At 47.8% G+C, this 17730-nt stretch overlaps 1 protein-coding gene across 1 annotated transcript in view; it reads left to right on the forward strand.

Moving 5' to 3' along the window:
- LOC112217227 (serine/threonine-protein kinase WNK1) overlaps positions 1-14958 on the forward strand; it is a gene marked incomplete at both ends in the record, with an annotated part of 27628 nt that extends 12670 nt beyond the window's left edge. Inside the window, 13 exon segments of the mRNA XM_042312548.1 lie at positions 7-117; positions 280-346; positions 566-718; positions 1089-1891; positions 1894-2364; positions 2460-2483; positions 5956-6045; positions 9417-9503; positions 9790-9826; positions 9961-10031; positions 10234-10730; positions 13860-14065; positions 14747-14958. Coding sequence (XP_042168482.1) covers positions 7-117; positions 280-346; positions 566-718; positions 1089-1891; positions 1894-2364; positions 2460-2483; positions 5956-6045; positions 9417-9503; positions 9790-9826; positions 9961-10031; positions 10234-10730; positions 13860-14065; positions 14747-14958 — 2829 coding nt within the window.
- Between the last annotated feature and the right edge of the window lie 2772 nt (positions 14959-17730).

Raw genomic sequence — 17730 nt, forward strand, 5'->3', positions numbered from 1 at the left:
CTACAGGTCACCAGTCTGTTTATACTGGAGAGCGAGAGGGAGTCGTTCATCGAGCAGGTCCGTGAGGTCATCGAGATGGCTGACGAGAAGGGTCTGGAGAAAGATGGAAACACCCAGGTAAAGTGACGTCTCTCCATTCATTTTTCCTCCATGTTGTTGCTGTGAAAGAGCATCATTCTTAACCCTTCTATACCAGGTACATTGGCTTAAGTAACTTCATCATGGATCGTTGTAAACGGCTGTTGTACTGTCTCAGACTGACTGCATCTTGTGTCACAGATTGTTTCCCAGATAGTTAGTGACCTCCAGCAGCAACAGATCCCTGCTATATCTGAACCGTTGCCAGGTAAAACAACCAACACAATGTCCACACAGGGAATTGGTACCCTACTAAAAAAAATGACAGACATGTTTTGCATGAGAATTTTCCATCTGTAGTCCAATTTGTTGTACCATGAATTATTATTATACATTTACGCTGAGAAATGTAACTGTATTGAATTCAATAGAGGCACCCATTTTGCATTAACCCTTGTGTGACCCTACCATTTCTATCTATCTCCAGGTATCCCTTCCTGTGCAGCCCAGGTGGTCCACTCTGCAGGCAGGAGGTTTATAGTCAGCCCCGTGCCTGAGTCCAGACTCAAGGACCAGTTCTTTGCTGACTCAGCGGCTGCAGGCTCTGCCCTGCTGAGACAAGATTCACAGTACTTTCACGGTGAGTTTAGCACACACACACACAGTGACCGCCTACCAATAAGTTATCTTATTAGTCAACAAGATAATGCATTCAGCATCCAAATGTAATAACATTTAGATGTTTCTGAAAACCGGGATCATCTGATCTTGTGACTGACTGAATGTTGTTGTATTGTAAAGTTAATAATAAAAACATCACATGTTTATGAATGTCTAGTTGCTATGTAACAGTAGTTTAGTTAGTGTCCTATCTGTGGTGTATGACCTGATTTTAAGGTGATGGCTAACATCACTGTTTTACTTAGTGATGGGGTTTGGTGTTGACACATCTCTTTCTATCACTCTCTCTGTTTCCCTGCCCATCTCTCCCTCATTTTGTCTCTCCCCAGCCGCCCGTGCTGTAGCTGCAGGTCAGGGTCTGTCCCAGTCGGCCTCCGCGGTCAGCCTGCAGCAGGCCTTCTCAGAGATGAGACAGAACCAGGGCCAGTACGACCCAGGGCCCAGCACCGCTCCTCCCTCCATCCACATAGCCTCCCTGCCTGTCCTGGTCCCTGCTGCAGCCACCACCACCACCATCCCAGTCTTCTCCACTGCTCCTATAGCCTCTGCTCCTCTCCCCCATGCTCAGGTTCCATCTGAGGCCTCTGTGACCTCCCCTCCCCCCCCAGTCTCCATCTCCCCTCCAGCCTCCACCTCCACCTCTCCACCTGCGCCCATCCACCAGGCCACCACCCCCATCCCCACCCAGCTCCAGTCTGTTGATACCCAGCCTCTCCTTTCCCAGGCCCCTCTCACCCTGCCGGTGACCCAACCCGTGGTCTCCTCCGTACCTAGTGTTACAGCCCCAATCCCTGCCCCAGCCACCTCTGTGTCCCCCCCAGTCCCTGCTGTCCTCCCCACCCTCCCCAACACAACTACCCTGTCCACCTCAGCCTCCTTCCCCCAGACCTCTGGCTCCATCCCTGGTGGTCCCACCACCTCCATACCCACTACAGTCCTTTGTCATTCTGCCACGGCCCCCCTGGTCAGCAGCTGTAGCAGTGATAGTGGAGGAAGCTCAGAGCAGCTCCCTGTCCCTTCCACTGCTGTCCCCCAGCTCACCACTACCGTAGTCCCCACCACGGCTATCCAAGGCCCCCTGCTAGCCCCTCCATTGCTAACCCCAGTGCAGAGCTCCCTTCTTCCTCCTCGCCTGTAGCCTCTCTAGCCCCAGGGGCCACGGTCCCTACCTTACAGCCAGTCACCACCACCATCCCCGTGGTCCAGCCCACCCTGGTGCACACCCAGCCCCAGCCTGCTACAATGCCCAACCAGACCCATGCCCAGTGTGGAGAGTGTGAGGTGGCCCTGGGCATCGATGACATCCACGCCCTGGATAAGAAGCTTCGCTCCCTCTTCATGGACCTGGGTGGCGGTGGAACCACCCAAGCCGATGGCTCTGTCGACCCAGCTGGAGGCACTGGTGTCCCGGGAACCTCTTCCCCAACCGGCCACTCATCCACCCCCAGCTCCACAGGCACCCCCCTGCCCCCCTCCAGCCTCCCCCTGGCCTCCTCAGGACCAGGGCATGTCTCTGGGACCCCCCTCACCACCCCGGGACAGGCTGGGACCCCTTCCACCTACACCCAGACTACCCCGGCCAAAGCACCTCTGTCGAGGTTACCGGTGAGTCAGTCAGCATGGATGTGGAGGCCAGCTTATTAGATGTGGCTTGAAGAGCACTGTTTATAACACATACAGTATGTTGTTAACCATTTCAGATTTTTATGACACCTCTGTGTAAGGTAAGTTTGTAATTTTGTATTTGTAGTCTTTTTGAGAATGACACATCATTATTACATAGTTGACATACACAGTTATACCAGTTAGTTAAATAAATCAAGTCAAATGATTGACATGTGATTGTGCCAACTCCACCTTTTAACAGCCTTTGTTAACCTCCTTGATCAACTGCTTTTGTCTCCTAACATTTTGTTGAATGAACATTTTCTCTGCTTTCTGTTGCATGGCAACCACTCTATTCTATACTGTGTCCATCCCCCTAGATATCAGGTAGCGCACCATATAGTTGTTAAAACCCTCCACTGTAGTTATGGTGTCATTTCTAGGGTTTTCTCAACACAGCTTCTAGATGAGATATGTTAACAGCTTCTAGAGGAGATATGTTAACGGCTTCTAGATGAGATATGTTAACGGCTTCTAGAGGAGATATGTTAACGGCTTCTAGAGGAGATATGTTAACGGCTTCTAGAGGAGATATGTTAACAGCTTCTAGAGGAGATATGTTAACAGCTTCTAGAGGAGATATGTTAACAGCTTCTAGAGGAGATATGTTAACAGCTTCTAGAGGAGATATGTTAACAGCTTCTAGAGGAGATATGTTAACAGCTTCTAGAGGAGATATGTTAACGGCTTCTAGAGGAGATATGTTAACGGCTTCTAGAGGAGATATGTTAACGGCTTCTAGAGGAGATATGTTAACGGCTTCTAGAGGAGATATGTTAACGGCTTCTAGAGGAGATATGAGCTTCTAGAGGAGATATGTTAACGGCTTCTAGAGGAGATATGTTAACGGCTTCTAGAGGAGATATGTTAACGGCTTCAGCTTCTAGAGGAGATATGTTAACAGCTTCTAGAGGAGATATGTTAACAGCTTCTAGAGGAGATATGTTAACAGCTTCTAGAGGAGATATGTTAACAGCTTCTAGAGGAGATATGTTAACAGCTTCTAGAGGAGATATGTTAACTAGAGGAGATATGTTAAGGCTTCTAGAGGAGATATGTTAACAGCTTCTAGAGGAGATATGTTAACGGCTTCTAGAGGAGATATGTTAACGGCTTCTAGAGGAGATATGTTAACAGCTTCTAGAGGAGATATGTTAACAGCTTCTAGAGGAGATATGTTAACGGTTAACAGCTTCTAGAGGAGATATGTTAAGCTTCTAGAGGAGATATGTTAACAGCTTCTAGAGGAGATATGTTAATGGTTAACAGCTTCTAGAGGAGATATGTTAATGGTTCACGGCTTCTAGAGGAGATATGTTAATGGTTAACAGCTTCTAGAGGAGATATGTTAATGTTAATGGTTAACGGCTTCTAGAGGAGATATGTTAATGGTTAACGGCTTCTAGAGGAGATATGTTAATGGTTAACGGCTTCTAGAGGAGATATGTTAATGGTTAACAGCTTCTAGAGGAGATATGTTAACAGCTTCTAGAGGAGATATGTTAACATTGTAACTACAAAGTAATACATGACTACCGCATCTGGCATTTTATCTACTTAGCAAGTAGATGTCTGACCTTGAGTGCCGGTAGATGTCTGACCTTGAGGGCCGGTAGATGTCTGACCTTGAGGGCCGGTAGATGTCTGACCTTGAGGGCCGGTAGATGTCTGACCTTGAGTGCCGGTAGATGTCTGACCTTGAGTGCCGGTAGATGTCTGACCTTGAGTGCCGGTAGATGTCTGACCTCGAGTCGGTAGATGTCTGACCTCGAGGGCCGGTAGATGTCTGACCTCGAGGGCCGGTAGATGTCTGACCTCGAGGGCCGGTAGATGTCTGACCTCGAGGGCCGGTAGATGTCTGACCTCGAGGGCCGGTAGATGTCTGACCTCGAGGGCCGGTAGATGTCTGACCTCGAGGGCCGGTAGATGTCTGATCTGGGGCTCCTGAGTGATGCAGCGGTCTAAGGCACTGCATCTCAGTGCTTTAGGTGTCACTACAGGCGCCCTGGTTAGAATCCTGGCTGTATCACGACCGGACTGGGACCTCACAGCGAGGCCCTTAGGGACTGCACAGCGAGGCCCTTAGGGACTGTTAACACAGCTAGAGGAGGCCCATAGGGACTGCACAGCGAGGCCCTTAGGGACTGCACAGCGAGGCCCATAGGGACTGCACAGCGAGGCCCATAGGGACTGCACAGCGAGGCCCATAGGGACTGCACAGCGAGGCCCATAGGGACTGCACAGCGAGGCCATAGGGACTGCACAGCGAGGCCCATAGGGACTGCACAGCGAGGCCCATAGGGACTGCACAGCGAGGCCCTTAGGGACTGCACAGCGAGGCCCTTAGGGACTGCACAGCGAGGCCCATAGGGACTGCACAGCGAGGCCCTTAGGGACTGCACAGCGAGGCCCATAGGGACTGCACAGCGAGGCCCATAGGGACTGCACAGCGAGGCCCATAGGGACTGCACAGCGAGTTAGGCCGGTGTAGGCAGTCATTGTAAATAAGAATGTGTTCTTAACTGACTTGACTAGTTAAATAAAGGTATAGAAAAAAATGGAGAAGCCATATTATGAACCGGGTAATTTGGCTCCTGGATGCTGATTGGCCAAAAGCCGTGGTATACCAGACAATGTACAGTACCACAGGTATGATGCAATACTACTTGTTTACTGTTATATTTATGTTGGTAACCAGTTTATAATAGCAATAAGGCACGAGGGGGTGTGGTATATGGCCAGTAAATATACCACAGCTAAGGGCTGTTCTTACGCACAGTGCCATTCGGAGTACCTGGACACAGCCCTTTGCCATGATAACCCCCAGCATGCCTTACTGCTATTATAAACCAGTTACCAATGTAATTAGAGGAGTAAAAATGTTTTGTCATACCCGTGTTATACGGTCTGATATACCACGGCTGTCAGCCAATCAGCATTCAGGGCTCGACCCACCCAGTTTATAATAGCAATTAGGCACCCTGGAGGTTCGTGGTACATTAGTATTTATTTAACCTTTATTGAACTAGGCAAGTCAGTTAAGAACAAATTCTTATTTACAATGACGGCCTACACCGGCCAAACCTGGACGACGCTGGGCCAATTGTGCGCCACCCTATGGGACTCCCAATCACGACCATTTGTGGTACAGCCTGGAATCGAACCAGGGCGTCTGTAGTGACGCCTCAAGCGCTGAGATGCAGTGCCTTTGACCGCTGCGCCACTCAGGAGCCCAAAGGTGCTATATGGCCAATATACCATGGCTAACGGCTGTATCCAGGCACTCCACGTTGCATCGTGCATAAGAATAGTTCTTAGGCTTTGTATATTGGCCATATACCACACCTCCTCGGGCCTTATTTCTTAAGTAACACTACAGTCTTTGTTTATTGTCTAATGTCCCAGTCAGTGTCAGAGAGCAGCAGGTAGAATCCCCTGTCCTTCCAGCTGCATGTGGCTGCAGTGCATTATGTTCTCCTATCTCTCCTCTTCTCTCTGTTTCATCCCTCTCTTCATCCCTCTGTTTATTAGGTGTTGCCTGTGGGATCAGATCAGGCTCAGGCTGGCCCCCCTCCTCCCTCAGACCACATGGCACCCTTCCCAGGACCCTGTCTAACTCAGGTGCCTTTCCCTCTTTCTCCTGACTGCCATTTTGATCCTCCATCATCACTCTATCTGCACCCCCTCTCTCTTTCTCTCCTAAGTGATGTTAAGATCCCTCCATCATCCCTCTATCTGCACCCCCTCTCTCTTTCTCTCTAAGTGATGTTAAGATCCCTCCCTCCCCATCATCCCTCTAAGTGATGTTAAGATCTGCACCCCCTCTCTCTCTTTCTCTCCTAAGTGATGTTAAGATCCCTCCATCATCCCTCTATCTCACCCCCCCTCCTCTCTCTTCTCTCTCCTAAGTGATGTTAAGATCCCTCTATCATCCCCTATCTCTCTCTTTCTCTCTAAGTGATGTTAAGATCCCTCCATCATCCCTCTATCTGCACCCCCCTCTCTCTTTCTCTCCTAAGTGATGTTAAGATCCCTCCATCATCCCTCTATCTGCACCCCCTCTCTCTCTTTCTCTCTAAGTGATGTTAAGATCCCCCATCATCCCTCTATCTGCACCCCCTCTCTCTTTCTCTCCTAAGTGATGTTAAGATCCCTCTATCTGAACCCTCTCTTTCTCTCCTAAGTGATGTTAAGATCCCTCTATCTGCACCCCCTCTCTCTTTCTCTCCTAAGTGATGTTAAGATCCCTCCATCATCCCTCTATCTGTACCCCCCTTTCTCTCTTTCTCTCCTAAGTGATGTTAAGATCCCTCCATCATCCCTCTATCTGTACCCCCCTCTCTCTCTTTCTCTCCTAAGTGATGTTAAGATCCCTCCATCATCCCTCTATCTGTACCCCCCCTCTCTCTTTCTCTCCTAAGTGATGTTAAGATCCCTCCATCATCCCTCTATCTGTACCCCCCTCTCTCTCTTTCTCTCCTAAGTGATGTTAAGATCCCTCCATCATCCCTCTATTCCCCCCCTCTCTCTCTCTTTCATCCCTCCACCTCCCTCCTCCCATCTTCATTTGTCTCCTGTGTAAAAACTAGTGACGCATGAAGATCAGATCAGGCTCAATCTGTTCAGTGTCTGAAGAAGACATCTCTGTCTCTGGTTCTCTCTGTGTTGGCGGAGCAGCATGATGACCTGTGACTCTCATTAACCACGTCTGTTCCTCATCATCTGAATCTCTCTCTCTCTCGCTCTGTCGAAGTCTGTCTCTTGTCTCCCTCTTTCTCCTGCACCTCTATCCCACTCTCTTTCTTCGACTCTTTCTTTGACTCTCTCACCCGCTCCTCTCTCACTCTTTCCTCTTTCTGTCCTTCTCCTTCCTCTCTCTCCTCCCTCAGTCTTTCTCCAGACAGACCGTTAGGGAGGCTGGGGAGATCAACATCACTCATCTTCATTTGTCATTGTGGTTTTTGTCAGCACAATATTTTAATAGTTTTCTTCCATGAAGAAAGAGAAGACTCGCCACAAGCAAAATATTACATCCAGACAGAGTTTTCTCTCCCACAGCGCATTCTTTCTTAAACTAAATCAACAAGGGAATAAATAGGAAAGACGAGAAGACAGGCTCCCCAGGCTAGTGGAGATTACAGTTTGGTTTATACCCAGTCAGACGGTGTTGTCCACAGCGTGAACATTCAAATCTAAAAATAGAACAAACCAGAGCATTGTTATTGGTGAGGAAGAGGGGTTCATTATTTTCTTTCATCTTTAAGAATTATGTGTAATTTTCCGTTCAAAGCTCTGCTCTGGTCTGAGGTGATTTGATCTTGAGAAAGCGACTGCATGTGCCTCCTGTGGCTCTAATGGTTCTGATGTGAAATTCTTTAAAGGGATATTTGTAACATTTTCAGCTTCATATTCATCATCTCCAGCACCACCCCAACATCAACATATGTGAAAATGTCACGTTTCTATTTTTTGTAGTAAAAAAAAGATGGAAGTGAAATGTTTCCAGTGACATCATCGGTGTGCATCGTGATTTTAACCAATTATGAGGAAGTATTGCCAATTTCCAATTAATTGTGTACTAATTGGAAACTATCTTTCTGACTACAGAAATGTGCAATTTTGGGGTGGTGCTGGAGGTGAGGAATATGAAGTTGAGAAAGGGGTGGTGCTAGAGATGAGGGATATGAAGTTGTGAAAGGGGTGGTACTGGAGATGAGGGATATGAAGTTGAGAAAGGGGTGGTGCTGGAGGTGAGGATATGAAGTTGAGAAAGGGGTGGTGCTGGAGGTGAGGAATATGAAGTTGAGAAAGGGGTGGTGCTGGAGATGAAGTTGAGAAAGGGGTGGTGCTGGAGGTGAGGAATATGAAGTTGAGAAAGGGGTGGTGCTGGAGGTGAGGAATATGAAGTTGAGAAAGGGGGTGGTGCTGGAGGTGAGGAATATGAAGTTGAGAAAGGGGTGGTGCTGGAGGTGAGGAATATGAAGTTGAGAAAGGGGTGGTGCTGGAGGTGAGGAAGAAAGGGTGGTGCTGGAGGTATGAAGTTGAGAAAGGGGTGGTGCTGGAGGTGAGGAATATGAAGTTGAGAAAGGGGTGGTGCTGGAGGTGAGGAATATGAAGTTGAGAAGGTGAGGGGTGGTGCTGGAGGTGAGGAATATGAAGTTGAGAAAGGGGTGGTGCTGGAGGTGAGGATATGAAGTTGAGAAAGGGGTGGTGCTGGAGAAGTTGAGAGAAAATGAAGTTGAGAAAGGGGTGGTGCTGGAGGTGAGGAATATGAGTTGGAAGGGTGGTGCTAGGTGAGGGATATGAAGTTGAGAAAGGGGTGGTGCTGGAGGTGAGGAATATGAAGTTGAGAAAGGGGTGGTGCTGGAGGTGAGGGATATGAAGTTGAAGTTGAGAAAGGGGTGGTGCTGGAGATGAGGAATATGATATGAAGCTGGAGATGAGAAAGGGTGGTGCTGGAGGTGAGGAATATGAAGTTGAGAAAGGGGTGGTGCTGAAGTTGAGAGGTTGAGAAAGGGGTGGTGCTGGAGGTGAGGAATATGAAGTTGAGAAAGGGGTGGTGCTGGAGGTGAGGAATATGAAGTTGAGAAAGGGGTGGTGCTGGAGGTGAGGGATAAGTTGAGAAAGGGGTGGTGCTGGAGGTGAGGGATATGAAGTTGAGAAAGGGTGGTGCTGGAGGTGAGGGATATGAAGTTGAGAAAGGGGGAAATGTCCTTTTAATATATTGATTTTGAACAACACCTGGATACCTTGGCTTGAAGACAGACTGACTAAATTAAACCCAATCTAGGATTTTACCTAAATCTTTCAGTCTTTTCAAATATTTTATAGAAAAATGAAAGCTAAACGTTTGCTGTGATTCATAACATTTTGCTCGATGAAATTCAACAGTAATTCATGTCTAGAGACCAATTAGTTTGATGTGTTCTGAGCGTGTGAGGATGTGTTGTCGTCTGTTTGACTATGGTCTATAACGGCTTGTTGCCCACTAGTCCCAGCAGCCTCTGGAAGACCTGGATGCCCAGCTGAGGAGGGCCCTGAGCCCAGAGACGGTCTCTGTCAGCTGTGTCACCACACAGGTACCATAACCACACACACATGCCCCTTCAGGCCTGGACGAATGACAATGTATTTATTAGTTGTTGAAATGTCAGATTTAGTTGTATGTTTTTGACCTTTGAAAAAGTATATGAATACTATTTCTTCTAATCTGTATTTTGTAGTTTTGTAGCCGTTATTAGTCTGCTCTGTCTCATACTGCCATCACTGTCATGCTCCTGTACAGCTCATGTGGTGGTATGTGGAATGTTTGTTGGTGTGACTCTAGACAGGACAGTCACACTGTGTTCTCCCCCTGTACCATAGTCCTCCCTCACTGGGATGCCTGCAGGTGGCCAGCCAGGTGTGTACTTCAACATCTATCCTTACTCCCATTTTGAAATGGTCGTGCTACCTGTTAGTGTGTTGTCCTTTTCTTTTGGGATGTTTTGCCGACTGTTGCATTGTAACGTGATGATGTCTCATTGGTCGTTTCAGTGCCTTTCTCTCTGGAAGGGGAACCAATCATGTCGCCTATTGCTGGAGGATTCCAAATGGGACGATTCCAGGTATGGAATTCCAGCTGTACCTTTCCAGCTCTATTTACCTGATGGGAATATTCCAGCACTGTCTGTCTGGTGGTCAGAGTCTGCAGTCTCTATGTTCTTCATACATCTCTCTTCAGAATAGTTTTCTATGATTGTAGTGATGGTCCTTATGGCTGATCTGGGCTTTTCATAATCTCTCTCCATCACTTGTCCCCCTCCCCAGGTCTCTGTGGCTGCAGACCAGCGTCCCCACAAAATCGAGGGAGGGAGCCCCACAAAATCCTCCTCCACCTCCTCTTCCTCCTCCTCTTTCTCCAGCCCGGAGAACACACTGCACAATGTCTCCTCCCCTCTCCACGGAGGTAAGACTGGTGGGGGAGATGTTGTGGACGGCCTGCCCTCCCTCCCCCACCGGACCTCCTCCCCTCAGCCCACCACCATTGGCCGCTTCCAGGTCACCACCAACGCACCGGATGCCAGGGTGGGCCGCTTCTCAGTGAGCCGAGCCCAGGATGAGGCAGCCGAGGCTGGGTTGGAGCAAACACCCGCTTCCCAGGCTAACGGGCCTAGTATTGATCCTGGCTCGGCCACCATGCTCCTCAGCCCAGAGGACAAACAGAGCTCCCTGCCCAGCCTCAACAACTCCTACATGAGCTCTGATAACGACTCTGAGTTTGAGGACGAGGACTTGAAGAGGGAGGTCAACCGGTTACGGGAAAAGTAGGTTTACCCTGTTTCTCTCTCCTCTCTTCTGCTTTAGTGGGTTTACCCTGTTTCTCTCTCCTCTCTTCTGCTTTAGTGGGTTTACCCTGTTTCTCTCTCCTCCCTTCTGCTTTAGTGGGTTTACCCTGTTTCTCTCTCCTCTCTTCTGCTTTAGTGGGTTTACCCTGTTTCTCTCTCCTCTCTTCTGCTTTAGTAGGTTTACCCTGTTTCTCTCTCTTCTGCTTTAGTGGGTTTACCCTGTTTCTCTCTCCTCTCTGCTTTAGTGGGTTTACCCTGTTTCTCCTCTCTTCTGCTTTAGTGGGTTTACCCTGTTTCTCTCTCTCTCTTCTGCTTTAGTGGGTTTACCCTGTTTTTCTCTCCTCTCTTCTGCTTTAGTCGGTTTACCCTGTTTCTCTCTCTTTTCTGGGTTTACCCTGTTTCTCTCTCTCTTCTGCTTTAGTGGGTTTACCCTGTTTCTCTCTCTCTTCTGCTTTAGTGGGTTTACCCTGTTTCTCTCTCCTCTCTTCTGCTTTAGTGGGTTTACCCTGTTTCTCTCTCCTCTCTTCTGCTTTAGTCGGTTTTACCCTGTTTCTCTCTTCTCTTCTTCTTTGTTTCTGTTTCTCTCTCTTCTGCTTTAGTCGGTTTACCCTGTTTCTCTCTCTTCTTTCTTTAGTGGGTTTACCCTGTTCTCTCTCCTCTCTTCTGCTTTAGTGGGTTTACCCTGTTTCTCTCTCCTCTCTTCTGCTTTAGTCGGTTTACCCTGTTTCTCTCTCCTCTCTTCTGCTTTAGTCGGTTTACCCTGTTTCTCTCTCTTCTGCTTTAGTCGGTTTACCCTGTTTTCTCTCTCTTCTGCTTTAGTGGGTTTACCCTGTTTCTCTCTCCTCTCTTCTGCTTTAGTCGGTTTCTCTTCTCTCTCTTCTGCTTTAGTCGGTTTACCCTCTCTCTTCTCTTCTCGGTTTACCTCTCTTCTGCTTTAGTCGGTTTACCCTGTTTCTCTCTCCTCTCTTCTGCTTTAGTCGGTTTACCCTGTTCTCTCTCCTCTCTTCTGCTTTAGTCGGTTTACCCTGTTTCTCTCTCTTCTGCTTTAGTCGGTTTACCCTGTTTCTCTCTCCTCTCTTCTGCTTTAGTCGGTTTACCCTGTTTCTCTCTCTTCTGCTTTAGTCGGTTTACCCTGTTTTCTCTCTCTTCTGCTTTAGTCGGTTTACCCTGTTTCTCTCTCCTCTCTTCTGCTTTAGTCGGGTTTACCCTGTTTCTCTCTCCTCTCTTCTGCTTTAGTCGGTTTACCCTGTTTCTCTCTCTTCTGCTTTAGTCGGTTTACCCTGTTTCTCTCTCTTCTGCTTTAGTGGGTTTTACCCTGTTTCTCTCTCTTCTGCTTTAGTGGGTTTACCCTGTTTCTCTCTCTTCTGCTTTAGTCGGTTTACCCTGTTTCTCTCTCTCTTCTGCTTTACCCTGTTTTCTCTCTCTTCTGCTTTAGTCGGTTTACCCTGTTTCTCTCTCTCTTCTGCTTTAGTGGGTTTACCCTGTTTCTCTCTCTTCTGCTTTAGTGGGTTTACCCTGTTTCTCTCTCCTCTCTTCTGCTTTAGTCGGTTTTACCCTGTTTCTCTCTCCTCTCTTCTGCTTTAGTGGGTTTACCCTGTTTCTCTCTCTTCTGCTTTAGTGGGTTTACCCTGTTTCTCTCTCTTCTGCTTTAGTCGGTTTACCCTGTTTCTCTCCTCTCTTCTGCTTTAGTCGGGTTTACCCTGTTTCTCTCTCTCTTCTGCTTTAGTGGGTTTACCCTGTTTCTCTTCTCTTCTGCTTTAGTGGGTTTACCCTGTTTCTCTCTCTTCTGCTTTAGTCGGTTTACCCTGTTTCTCTCCTCTCTTCTGCTTTAGTGGGTTTACCCTGTTTCTCTCTCCTCTCTTCTGCTTTAGTGGGTTTACCCTGTTTCTCTCTCCTCTCTTCTGCTTTAGTCGGTTTCTCTCTCCTCTCTTCTGCTTTAGTCGGTTTACCCTGTTTCTCTCTCTTCTGCTTTAGTCGGTTTACCCTGTTTCTCTCTCTTCTGCTTTAGTCGGTTTACCCTGTTTCTCTCTCCTCTCTTCTGCTTTAGTCGGTTTACCCTGTTTCTCTCTCCTCTCTTCTGCTTTAGTCGGTTTACCCTGTTTCTCTCTCCTCTCTTCTGCTTTAGTCGGTTTACCCTGTTTCTCTCTCCTCTCTTCTGCTTTAGTCGGTTTACCCTGTTTCTCTCTCTTCTGCTTTAGTCGGTTTACCCTGTTTCTCTCTCTTCTGCTTTAGTGGGTTTACCCTGTTTCTCTCTCTTCTGCTTTAGTAGGTTTACCCTGTTTCTCTCTCTTCTGCTTTAGTCGGTTTACCCTGTTTCTCTCTCTTCTGCTTTAGTGGGTTTACCCTGTTTCTCTCTTCTCTTCTGCTTTAGTCGGTTTACCCTGTTTCTCTCTCTTCTGCTTTAGTGGGTTTTCCCTGTTTCTCTCTCTTCTGCTTTAGTGGGTTTACCCTGTTTCTCTCTTCTCTTCTGCTTTAGTCGGTTTACCCTGTTTCTCTCTCCTCTCTTCTGCTTTAGTAGGTTTACCCTGTTTCTCTCTCCTCTCTTCTGCTTTAGTGGGTTTACCCTGTTTCTCTCTTCTCTTCTGCTTTAGTGGGTTTACCCTGTTTCTCTCTCCTCTCTTCTGCTTTAGTGGGTTTACCCTGTTTCTCTCTCCTCTCTTCTGCTTTAGTCGGTTTACCCTGTTTCTCTCCTCTTCTGCTTTAGTCGGTTTACCCTGTTTTCTCTTCTCTTCTGCTTTAGTAGGTTTACCCTGTTTCTTCTCTCTTCTGCTTTAGTGGGTTTTACCCTGTTTCTCTCTTCTCTTCTGCTTTAGTGGGTTTACCCTGTTTCTCTCTCTTCTGCTTTAGTGGGTTTACCCTGTTTCTCTCTCTTCTGCTTTAGTGGGTTTACCCTGTTTCTCTCTCCTCTTCTGCTCGACTGACATGTTTCTGTTTGCTGTTATATATCCCTTAAATATCCCTTCTTGAATTGTCACATTTAAGTGCTTATGTTTCCATTCCTAAAACCCCCAGATGTCTACCTTCACCTGAAATTTTTCTGTGCTATTAGACTGATTTGGATTTGGGGAAGATTTTTGGCTATTCAGCTCCCTCTCATCTCCTCTCCAGGCACATGAAGGAGATCCAGGCCCTGCACACCAAGCAGAAGGATGAGATTGACTCCCTGTTCGCCAGGCTGGGCAAGGTGCCTCCAGCCGTGGTGGTCCCTCCAGCTGTAGCCCTGGCCGGTCGCAGGAGACGACCCACCAAAAGCAAGAGCAGCAAGTCCAGCCGCTGCAGCTCCTCCCAGGGCAGCAAGAGCCCTCTGCAACCAGGTACTACTAACCCCTGACCTCTGTCTGAACTGGTCCTATCAGCAAGAACCCCTTGAAGCCCTTGACCTCAAGTGTGTTAGAGCCAGAGATGGAAAAGGAAGTGAGACTACCCACTCGCTGTTTGTTTCTGGTTCAATTGAAGTCAGTTAACTTAGGAGACCAGACCCAGCTGCTATCGCATTGGTGTCTATGGGAGATATATATTTTCTTTCAATGGTAAACGGCCGGAATAAGCGATCTTCATTTATCCACCATCTTTATTAGAGCCCACTATAGCCAGGTCCTGACCTCTAACCTGTGGTCCTCCTCAGTAGAGGGTATTGGCAGAGCCAGTGTTACAGTAGGGACTTTGTTACTGTACTGCACTCGCTTTCTCTTCTTCACAGGACTACTTGTGGCAAACCAGTCTTCTCTTCTCTCCTTCCTTCACTTTTAAACCATACAGTGAACTAGCTGTATTGTTTATGATGAAACCCAGCACTCTGCACCCTACCTACCTACCTACACTGTGGTTGTGGGACCTGCACCCTACCTACCTACCTACCTACCTACCTACCTACACTGTGTGTGAGAGTCACTGTGTGAGTGTCTGCACTTTTGGAGGCTGTTCCCCTGACCTGTCCTCCTCCCTCCCCTGTTCTCCTCCTCTGTGTGTATGGTGTCTGTGTGTGTCAACTTCAGGCAGCACTTTATCTGCACAGAGCGCCCCCTCAGTGTACCCACCCTACCAGGCTCTCCTCCTGGCCCCTGGGGCCTCCCGACCCCAGCCTCCACCCTGCCTCTGGGAGCCGACCCGGCCCCTCAAGCATCTCGGCCCTCCAGTGAAAACCTGTGCTCTGCCTACACCAGCGAAGCTACGCTGTCCGTGCCCAGTCTCTGTGCCCCCACCCAAGGTAGGCCCCACACAGCGCCCTACTGCCTCCGTCCCATTCGTCCTTCCATCTGCCTCCAGTAGGCCTCATTTGCCTTGTCTGTTGAGGAAAAGTTCATCTTCCACCCCCTCCCCATACCACCACCCCTCCCCCACCCATACCACCACCCCATACCACCACCCTCCCCCACCCAGACCACCACCCCATACCACCACCCCTCCCCATACCACCGCCCTCCCCATACCACCATCACATAGGGATGGGAATTAGTAGTGTCCCCATCCTCCTCTGGATACCTTCCCAAAAAGTCTGTCTGTCGTAAGGGTCTCTATTTGGGTGTTGCTCTGTCTTGTCCTGTCTTGTCCACTAGAGTTGGTACAGTAGAGGAATGTTTGACAGAGCCATTTTGCTCTGATACAGACAGTGGCACTGGACTGTAGTGTTGGGAAGGCTTACGATTAAAATAAAATCTACATTCAGTCGGCGAACACTATTGCTCTGGCTCAAGACAGTGGTGCATGTTGGGTATTTCAATTGGACTGTTGATTTGGGCACCTCTGTTGTCTCAAGCTAGCCTTTCTGCCACACACTCAGTGGAAGCTCCATTACTGTCGGGATGGGGCCGCTCCTATTCCTCCCACGCTACAGGGGTGCTATTGCTCCCAGTGCAGCTCTATCCTCTCCTCCATCCCTCTCCATTCTCTCCATCTCCCTCTGTTGCTCAGTGTACTTACTGTTCCATTCTTACTGTGTGTATGTGTACCTCTCTCTCTCCTTTCTTCCTCTCTCCTCTTTCTATCTCTATACACCCCTCCTCTCTTCTCTCTTCTCTCTTCTCTCTTCTCTCTTCTCTCTTCTCTCTTCTCTCTTCTCTCTTCTCTCTCTCTTCTCTCTTCTCCTTCTCCTTCTCTCCTCTCCTCTCCTCCTCCCTCTCCTCTCCTCTCCCTCCTCTCCTTCTCCTCTCCCTCTCCTCTCCTCTCCCTCCTCTCCTCTCCTCTCCTCTCCTCTCCCTCCTCCTCCTCCTCTCCTCTCCTCTCCTCTCCTCTCCTCTCCTCTCCTCCCCTTCTCCTTCTTTCTCTTTCTTTCTTTCTCTCTCTCTTTCTCTCCACCCCCTCTCTTTCTCTCCCCCTCTCTTTTTGTACCACAGGCTGTGTTACGTTCAGCTGTGGGTCGGAGAGAGAGTGACCATCAAACCAGGTGGTGGCAGAAGGACCCGTTTTCTGAGTACGCCTGCTTGGCTCTTTGTGTGTAACGCTTCTTCCTCTTCCTTTGTCTTCTTTCTCCTTCACTTCCTACTTCCTGTCATGTGATTTATCTCTTATCTTCCGATTGGGAGCCTTTTCCCTTTCTGGCATTTTATCCTTTATTTTTATTTTTTTTAATTGGCCCCATTTATAGATAATTGTAGATCAATGACCACTGATGATGCATCATCACATAATTAGTGGATACATGTATCTAATGGCATTCTGTACAGTCGTGGCCAAAAGTTTTGAAAATGACACAATTATAAATTTTCAGTCTGTTGCCTCAGTTTGTATGATGGACAATTTGCATATGCTCCAGAATGTTACAAAAAGAGTGATCGGGATTGATTGCAATTAATTGCAAAGTCCCTCTTTGCTATGCAAATGAACTGAATCCCCCCCAAAAAAAATTCCTTGAATTTCCAGCCCTGCCAGACAGAATGACCAGCTGACATCATGTCAGGGATTCTCTCGTTAACACAGGTGTGAGTGTTGACGAGGACAAGGCTGAGATCACTCTGTCATGCTGATTGAGTTTGAATAACAGACTGGAAGCTTCAAAAGGAGAGTTGTGGATTGGGAATCATTGTTCTTCCTCTGTCAACCATGGTTACCTGCAAGGAAACATGTGCCGTCAGCATTGCTTTGCATAAAAAAGGGCTTTACAGGCAAGGATATTGCTGCCAGTAGATTGCACCTAAATCAACCATTTATCGGATCATAAAGAACTTGAAGGAGAGCGGTTCAATTGTTGTGAAGAAAACCAAGGGAGTGGGCTCACTCGCCAATTTTTGCCTAAGAACACAGCTTTGAATCAAGAATGGTACCAACACATCCTCCGAGAGCAACTTCTCCCAGCCATCCAGAAACAGTTTGGTGACAAACAATGCATTTTCCAGCATGATGGAGCACCTTGCCATAAGACAAAAGTAGAAGTTAATATTTGTGTCATTCTCAAAACTTTTGGCCACGACTGTACATTCCCTTCCTCGTGCATTAAAGTCATGTATCTAGTTTATAACCACAGACAGACCATGGAGGCAGAGCCTTAAACATCTGACCCCGTCTATAAACCATGTTGATTATTATTATCACCTATAGCAACAGTAATGGCTCGTAAAGCAGGTTGAGCTATAAGACTGGTACAGTCTAGAACGGAGCTCTCAGACTAGAGTTCCTGAGTTTTCACTCCTAATCCCAGTTGGAACTAACCTGGTGCATCTTCTCAACCATCTAATTGAAAGAATCAGATGTGATTATGGTTGGAGTGAAAAACCTACAGGAGAGTAGTTCTCAAGGAACAGGGCTGGAGAGAACTGTTCTAAAATGTAGTAGATATCTATATATATAATGCCAAGGTGAAATATTTGCTACTTGGTCCTCCACACTGATCCATTTCCACTATGGCCCCATACTCTCCACTCAGGTCAACATCTAATCATAATATTATCATGTCTAATGTTTCTTCATCCATCTAATCATCACCCTGATTTAAACCGTACAGGCTGTACTTCTGAAGTTCTTGAATGATTGGAATGTTAATGTG

The sequence above is a fragment of the Oncorhynchus tshawytscha genome, unplaced genomic scaffold (assembly GCF_018296145.1).
Source record: "Oncorhynchus tshawytscha isolate Ot180627B unplaced genomic scaffold, Otsh_v2.0 Un_contig_8392_pilon_pilon, whole genome shotgun sequence".
Taxonomy (NCBI): Eukaryota; Metazoa; Chordata; class Actinopteri; order Salmoniformes; family Salmonidae; genus Oncorhynchus; species Oncorhynchus tshawytscha.